The sequence below is a fragment of the Abrus precatorius genome, unplaced genomic scaffold (assembly GCF_003935025.1).
Source record: "Abrus precatorius isolate BTA unplaced genomic scaffold, Abrus_2018 Scaffold3, whole genome shotgun sequence".
Classification (NCBI taxonomy): domain Eukaryota; kingdom Viridiplantae; phylum Streptophyta; class Magnoliopsida; order Fabales; family Fabaceae; genus Abrus; species Abrus precatorius.
In genome coordinates, this window is record NW_020874373.1 from 25,901,713 (window position 1) to 25,911,018 (window position 9,306).

Below are 9,306 nucleotides of genomic sequence, written 5' to 3' on the forward strand. Positions count from 1 at the left end.
GCGGGCTACTCCCACTACTCTCTAGTTTGTTGCATGCCTTCCTCACCTATTCTTCCCTGTCCACGCGCGTGCCTTACACGTACGGCTTAGATTCATTCCCTTCTCCATTTTTCTTTTAATTTTCTTTTTCGGATAAATGACCCCATTTTTCGTGAAACGGGTACCCGGGTAGGTTGTTTGTTCTACAAGCAAGGCAAGGTCCATGTGCTTTTCTTCACAAGATTAACCCCGTAATCTGTTTTCAACCTTTGAGTGAGTAAAACTTTTTAGATTTTAATTTTTGGTTCTGAATTAATTTTCAACCTTTTATTTGACTCACTCGGATTTTGGTCATGTTTAAGATAATTCAGTCAATTTAAGTATAAAATAAATTTATAAATTGGATTCAGACAATTATTTTATAATTTGAATAAAAAATATTTGCTTGCTTAGCATGGTAAAATTCAAATAAAATCGAATAACTTATCTTATCACTTCTATTTACGAGTACTAGAAATAAAATATAATAGAAATATTATACTATTTGAATGGACAAAAATGAAAAAATATAATAATTAAAAATAAATTTAACTTAAAAATTTTGATCTATCTATTATATATTTTTATCTTAATATAAATTATTTATTTTATTTTTAAATAGTTAAATTTAAAAGAAGGTGTATATCTCCTAAACTGTTGCAATTTTACGGCTCTATGGGATGGAAATGTTTTGACGTGGAACTCCCTTAAATAAAAGGATGTATCTAGAAATTTCAGTTTAACTGAAAGAACAAAATGGTATAATATTTCACAATTTTGTTCCTCTTTAGATGAATTAAGCATATCAATAGCATTAGCACAATCAGATAGGTTCCTTTAGAGATCATAAGAGACAAAGTTGCATGCATGAATAGGTATTGCCTTAGATTTGTCTAAATTCATTTTCATCCCCACATTCTGATTGATTAGTAAGGTGAGTTTTCCATGCATAAGAAGTTCTAACGAGCTTGTGTAAATCATCTCCCACAACCTCCCAATAAGAATTGTAGTTGTAGAAAAGGGTTGAAAGCCATCAGGTCAGGTAATATAGAGACCATTCTTATCTGGATTTTTTATACCACATCAATTCCTTCCAACCCTGTTGGAGTTGCTGCTGCAGTTTTTCCTATTTAACTTATTTATTCATTTTCAAATTCTTAAAACAGGTGTTTGACAAAATTAATGTTTTGCCAAAGTAAGTTGGAAGAAATTCATCCTGATCATTTAACTTTTATATAGGTACTTTGTTGTTATTGATAAAACTTCTATTTCTTTTGTCAAATGTATTGTTCATTTCCTTCTTCAAATTTACTCATTTCTCTCTTCCATCTTCTTCTTTTTCCTCACTTCATTTTTCTCATCATTTTTCTTTTTCCTTCTCTTCATCTCTACATCGTGGATTTAAAAAAAGAAAGAAAGAAAGAAAGAAAGAAATACAGCAGTTCATACTGAAAATCACAAATGTAAAGGTAGGAGAAGCCTATGAAATCATCAGTGAAACATTTGCAATATCAATCTCAACCCATGTCCAACCCAATATGCAGCCCAAATGCAAACGTAAGTTTACATCACTGTCCTTTTTCTTTTTTTAATCACACACAAATGGAAGGATGAAAATGAAGAAGAATAGAAGAAAAAGATGATGAAGGAGAGGAAGAAAAGAGTTATAGACTTGAAGAAGAGATCAACAATATACATATAAGAAAATACAAAATTTTATCAGAGCTAACTTTTTTTTTCTATAAAATATAGAAATTTTTAATTACCTAGTGATATGGAAAGAAAAATGACTTGTCTTATAATTTAAGTTGCCTTAATGAAATTGGATTAGGTCTTTCACAAAGGAGTAAAAGAAAGTTCTAACAATTTGGAAAAAACTCAATTTTCATTTAACTTCACAATAGTTTTTTTTTTTAAAAATAATAAGAAATAATTGACACTTAAAATTTAAGAGACCAATATTCTAATTACTAAATGATATAAAATGAAAAATGAATCACCTTAGTATTCTGGCTTAAGGAAGAATATTGACGGCAAACGAAAAGAGAGATAAAAAGGTGAATGATAAGTCATTGTTTATTTATCATAAGTTATCTTGATAAGATCAAATTAGTTTTTGCCTAAGAACTAAAGAGAAGTTCTCATGTTTTAAAGTAAACTCTAATTTTATTTAATTTTCAACTTTATAATTACATAATTTCCTATTTATAGAAAACGAATCCTTATAATAGAAATCTAATATAATATGAAATAAATCATTATGAAATTTTCAACCTAATAGAGAAAATATATCTTAATAACAAAGTCCAATGAATTAAAACATATTCTAATAAATCATGAATCCTAATAAAATTAATCTTTTTATTTTAATGCATCAAATTAAAATATCCTTTAATATTAGTTTTATTTTTAGTTCAAATATCTCGAAATTATTTGAAGTGTTACAGACTAAGAAATAATTTTTTTACCACACGATTATATTTTGGTTAAATAAACTTTGAAGTTAATTTTAACTTATTTGGCTAACTAAAAACATACACATAATTACAAATATTGAATTCGGTCAATATCATTAAATAAGAGTAACATTAATGTTGACAGTGAACCAATCTAAATGAAGATGTGACATTAAAGATTGAGCATGGACAATCATGGAGAGTTCCATCTATGCCAATAGGAGTAGACGCATGTGATTGGGCAATAATTTTTATCTTGAAAGAGAACATTAAACAAAACAAGTGAGGCAGCACATGAAAAAGGAGAAAAAACAGCACAACTATGAAATCGTGGTGACAAGAACAACATAGACAGAGAACACACATCTTGAGGAAATGAATCTTTTATTGGCTGTAAAAAAGCTTGCATGCTCTATCTTTCTATCCCCTTGTCCTCAAATGATAACACAAGAATCGCTTATTTGTGGCAATTTCCTGAGAATTTTTAACAAATGTGCAATGGTTTCTCGAAATTTAACAGTTATTAAACATGTAAGCAACAGATTAAATGATAATATCAGCACTTAGAAATGCAACACGAAACTCAATAATTCACATAATTATTACTTAAATTTACAAAGACTAATACATCATCCAATATCACTAGGTAAAAAGGTCAACACTAGTTTTATGACAGTCAAACAAGACATAGAGACATACAATATTTTGTATCTATTACATACTTCATGACAGTTACTGCTCTTGTCTGGTGTGAATGATGCACAAACCTTTGGTGCAACAGCATCCATATGCAACCGTCTTCAGCAAATGACCTAGGCTTTCTTCTTTTAGCGTATTCCCTAATGTTTTCTGTTGAATTTTAAAACCCCCGAGTTACTTGGATCTATATCAGAAGCAGCATCATATTGTTGAACAATTGAAATTAAATTGGGAAAGTCATTATAAGTGAGCCACTAAGAAGTGTAAAATGAAAAGTTTAAGGTAAAGTTCAATAATGCTAATCAATTGTAGACAAAAATAAGTTACTGACACCCTTAACCAATCCAGAAAAAATCAATTAAAATAAACTTCGAACATATTGACATATGTCAAGATTCTTTAAATTCAACAGCTCATTATATATAAAAAACAAACCATGAAGTGTGTGTGGCTCATTTGCTAAACAATTCATTATATATATATATATATATATATATTCTGTTTTATCAGACCCATTTGACATTGCCAATTCACTCACTCAAAAGAGACTGATATAAAGGCACTGATACTTGTCTTAACTCTTAACCATAGATATCAATCCTGAATAACGGAGCATAATGCTATAGTGGGATAACAAGATGCAGGATGGTCGCTATTTTAACTATTATAGTACAAACTAAATAATTTGTACTATTACTATACATAAGAATGCTCGAGCAAAAATAAAATAAATAAAGAAGTTCATGATATATAATAAGTCGTATTTTATACACAATCACCATCGCTTAAGTAACGCAGTCAAAAGAAGAAAGATGATGGTGATTAATAGAAAAAGAACATAACACGTTAAATTAAAAATTAGCAGAAAATGAATTGGGAAGTCTAAAATAAGAAGGAACAGAAGACAGGAAAAAAAATAGCCCTTAAAATGTGAAGGAACAGAGGTCAAAACAGAGGCAACCTTTTATGTGAATGGCCAAGGCAGAAGGGTTTCAAATCTTATTATGTTTCTGAAGCAAAAAATGCAATAGAAAATCGGGGTGAAATCGCAATTTTACCCCAAAAAACCCTAAACATTGTTTTAGGGTAAAAATGGGTTTTTAAAAACCTAACTCATGATAACACTGCTATTGCAAGCGAAAGCCTCATTTTTAGCAGCTATTGCAACCAAGATGCCCGCTATTGAAAATTGCTCTTTTATTTGAATCCAGTAGCAACCCAGGGCCAATCTGCTACTCCGCTATAGTGCTGCTATTGATTACTATGGTCTTAACTTACTGCCAAACAAAGGACATTCTCAAGTCTAAATGGAAGCAATATCAATAACTTTCTTCATATACAATTTTAAAGATGTTCATTTAACTGGAAGTTCCATTACATGAATAACTCCAGGATGTTTATTAAAATATGAATTCAAGTACCAAAGACAATTTTGAAAATTCAAATCTATTTCTCTCTCTCTCTCTCTCTCTCTCTCTCTCTATATATATATATATATATATATATATATATATATATATATTCATACACACACAACATATTTGTTTTCATGAACATGATGCACTAATTTGTGTATGTTATTCATGTACTATGCACTGTGCAGATATTAATCTCCATTCATAATAATCATTTCTATGCACTGTGCAGATATTAATCTCCATTCATAATAAACCATTTCCTTAATTCAATGGTTTAAGTTTTCACCCAAAACTAACCTGACATGACATTCTGAATCTTCAACAGACATATCTTTGAATTAAATAATTAAAACTCATCAAGACCATTATTGGTGGACACTTGTTGCTTATTAAATCATCAAATGTCTACTATATATTCTGTTATGTAAAACTAAGAATCTACCTTTCATCAACTTGATTGTGTGTGGGGTACAAATCAACTTAGTGAAGTTGGCAAAATGGCACTATCAAATGATTTTAACAATCCATCTTATCCATGCAACATATTAGATTTGACATACACTAATTAACCAAACTGTTGTATAATACCAAAAATGGATATGAGCAGCCTCATAGAGAAAACAATATTATTATTAGAATCTGTGAAGAGCTACCAATAAAGAAGGAATTAATGAGAAAGAACAAAACAAAAAATATGTGAATACAATGAAATTAATTGTCTCAAACATATGGCTACTGCTCCTAAATCCTAATGCAAAAATCTATGATATCATTCTGTGGTGATCAAATATGTCATTTTAAAAAAATTCTACATGTTCATTCCACACTGCAAATTGGTCTAGTTATGAAGCTAAACATTCTGTACGGATAATTGGTTTAGTTATATAGCTAAATGTTCCATTTCAACTAGCGTGTTTGCAATAATTGCAATAGCAAGTTAAACAGATAAGAAAGATCTATGAAGTTTATTCTTTCCCAACTTTGACTTGCATTATCACCCAAAGCAGAAATACATAATTATCAAAATGTTAAAGACAGTGAAAAAACAATCATTAAACTATAAGAAAATATCATTTATTTCATAGCTACCTCTCTATACTCTTTCCTATTTTGATAAATATAAAATCGCTACCAGATTTTACTGATGTTAACTAACTAAACAATACCAAGATTGTTAGATTTGAGAATCTATATAAATTCATGCACCTTCTGTAGATTCAACTACTAAACTCATAATTCACCTAATACAAAAATATGATGAAAACACTTATGGCGGTATCCAAATAAAATTGACCCACAAGTTTGACAACCATGACAAAGATAATGCATACATAGTCTATAAAAACTATAACATCTAATCCTATAATTATGATGCTAACAAGTGCGGCTAATTTTATAAGGAGCCAATTGACTATATATATATATATATATATATATATATATATATACACACACACACACACGGTTACATCAAGCAATCATAACAACAAGGGCCAAAAGCTCAAACAATTAGGATGTATTTAGTGCAATATCACTAACTAAGGTGAAACATATCTGTAATTGACCCTAGAGGCAATCAAACAAGGAATTGTTAAGATAATTGAGACTGTAAGAGATTTCATGGTCAAAAGGCACATATAAATTATTGTAAAACAAAAAAACAGAACACAAAATCAAATTTGGACATCATACACTGACCTTCATGATAGAAAGGAACACATTTATAATTGTGAAACAGAACATAACAGAACCCAAAAAACCAAATTTAGAGGAAATAGCCCAAAATTATGTATCCAACGAAGATGGTAAGAAACAAAGATACCTAGTAGGAAACTGATCAGTCTATTGAAGTCCAGGACCTTCACGTTCACCCAGAATACTATGCAGTGAAACAGTTGAACAAAAACTAACAACCTTGTGAAACCTGTTCATGAGAGATGGCAATTGGGGCACTTTCCTCCAAGTGCACCTCCCAGACGCAGCATCAATCTCACACACACAGGCTGGATACATCCTATGGAAGTCCTCATTGAAAAGATATATAAGATCACCTAATCCAACACACTTCAAGCTTGCAAATTTATCATCCTCATCACCATCAAACAAGCTAGAAAGCAAATCATGAGGCATCACTGCAATCTCACTGAACTCCATGCTCCTCTCATCTACCTTCCACAACACAAAGGAAGATCTACACACCCCAGCAAGAACAAGCTGTTCCCTACACCCGATCAAGAAGGAGAAAACCACCCCAGAAGGCCTAAGAGTCTGAACCTCACTCCAAACTCTTAGGTTCAAATCAAAGGATGACACAAAGCAAGAGTATATCCCAAACACATAGAACCTACCCTTGAACAAAGCAGACGAAAGGGAAGAGGAGGAGTTTCCTGATCTGAAATCAGCAGGGAGAGGAGGTCCAAGTTCCCAAGAACCCAAAAGAGGGTCATAAATTTCAACATCCAAACGGTCCTCTATGTCGACCAAGTTACCAATGAACTTAACACCACCAACAACAATGAACTTGGGGTGTTTTCCATGATCATTGAAGACACCCAAAAGAGGGTTGATTCTTGGGAAGTGAAGGGGTGGAGTGCTATGCCAAAAGGGGTGGAGAATAGGGGTGTAGAGGAAGTTTGGTGCAGTGATGAAGAAGAAGGAGTTGGTGCCAACGAAGGAAGTGTTTGGTTGGTGGTGTTGTGGGGTGGAGGGAGTGGGAAGGAGGAACCATGAGTTGGAAGAAGGGTCAAAGGCAAAAGATTGGTTGTTTTTGGAGGAGATGTTGTGGATTCCATGGAGGAAGAACCATGGTTTGTTGGGGTGGTTGGAGAGTATAGAGAATGAAGAGGATGAGATTATGGAGTGCCACAACTTGCACACGGTTGAGGCTCTTAATAAGGTTGGGATTGGGAGAAGGGAAAGGATCAATTCTAAGAGGTCTGAGCTTAGATTTGTGATCTCTGTCATTTCATCTCGAAGGGTTGTTTGTGTTGGAACACTCTGATGGGAAAAGAGAAAGAGAGAGAGAGAGACAGAGGGAATGAGACTGTGTCCAAAGAGAGAGAAAGAAGAAGTGGATATATAGTTGAGGAGTTGATCATGTGCATTGAATTTTGGTGATGTTGAGAAAATCTATTCTCTCTTATTTTGAGAAATTATTATATTCATATAAAACAAATACAATAATTCATGCAAATAAATAAGACATAAAAAAAAAAACAGACCAAAATATGAAATATGGTAAAGGATATGATAGATAGACCGACAAAAAGTATATTTTATATGAAGTATACTGTATTTACTTTTAGAATTTATTAAATAATTCTTAAATTAAATAAAATGTTATTTTAATTTTTAATATATTTAATTTTTATTTTAACAATTTATTAAAATAGTTTTAAATTAAATAAAATATTAGTTGAATTACTAAATAATTTTTAATTATTTAAACTTTTAATGCAAAAATTATTCATTATTTTAATTTTTATCGTCCTTTCGACTTAATATATTAGATGTCAATCAAATATGATATATCACAAAGAAATGTAATTTAAAATTTATTTTTCTTTCAAAATATGTTAATTTAGTTTTAAATAATTTTTAAATTTAAAATTTCATAGAGACTAAATTAACTTATTAAAAAATTTAATTAGTTCTTAAAGAATTTTTAGTAAGATAATTTAGTCTTCCCAAATTTTAAATTTTTAAAGATTAAATTCATAACTTAAAATGAAAGTTTATATCACGTGATTATTAAATGTTATATATTATATCAATCGATATTTAGTATGTTACGTTAGTTTGTCTTTTTAAGAAAATTTACGTCTAATGATATAGTGTAAAAGGATTGACGATGACATGTTAAAGATTAAAATAAAATTTTACTTATTTTATAAATTATTTTGATGAATTTATAAAAAATAATAAATGTAAGAACGTAAAAACTGGTAATTTACTATATGTTATTGAATAGTTTTATTATGTAAATATAATATTTTATTACTTTTATCTATTATTATTAAAATATGCATATTAATCTTTTAAAATATTTCATAAAACTTTTGAAATGAGAAAATGATTTTTTTTCATTTTTTATTTTTTAATAAACATGAAAAATATGACTGGGGAAATCATTTTTGTAAGTTCTATGATTGATTTGACGTATATTCAACTTCCATACTGTAGAAAGGTGGAGTCAAATACAAGTTTATATATTTTAAAAACTAAAAGAAAGTTTAATTGGTAAAGAAACATGCCTGAAATTAACTTTTTAAATCTGTTGTTCTTTCGTGATTTAAGCATATCTTTTGAGTAAAAAAGTTATTTAAGAAGAATGATAAAAGTAAACGATTTTATATTAGCACTTCATTAATTGTTACAAAAAAAAGGTTGACCTGTTGAAATGCTAAGCTATCGACGTAGGATTTGGATAAGGTATTAGGCTCTTTTTTTATATGGTTTTTTTATTATTTTAAAATATAAAAATATGAGAGTTTTGATAAAATTATATTAATATATTTTTTTTTATAAAAGTTGTCAATAACATTTTTATTTGTAAGAAATTTAATTATAATCAAAATTTATCAATAGCAAAATTTATAAATAAATAAATTTTGTATAAAAATTATCATTAACAAATTTAAAATAAAAAGATATTTTTATTAATTAAAATTATCATTGACAACTTTCATGCTAAAAAATAATAATAAATTTTTTAA

At 29.4% G+C, this 9,306-nt stretch overlaps 1 protein-coding gene across 1 annotated transcript; it reads right to left on the reverse strand.

Moving 5' to 3' along the window:
• Positions 1 to 6,413: 6,413 nt before the first annotated feature.
• LOC113861554 (F-box/kelch-repeat protein At3g24760) lies at positions 6,414 to 7,681 on the reverse strand. Its single transcript, XM_027494454.1, has one exon. It carries the CDS (start codon positions 7,553 to 7,555, stop codon positions 6,434 to 6,436), a length of 1,122 nt encoding a protein of 373 aa, XP_027350255.1. The 5' UTR covers positions 7,556 to 7,681; the 3' UTR covers positions 6,414 to 6,433.
• Positions 7,682 to 9,306: the final 1,625 nt, after the last annotated feature.

Coding starts and splice junctions, on each gene's coding strand:
- LOC113861554 (XM_027494454.1), bottom strand. CDS start 7,555: ATGACAGAGATCACAAATCTAAGCTCAGACCTCTTAGAATTGATCCTT.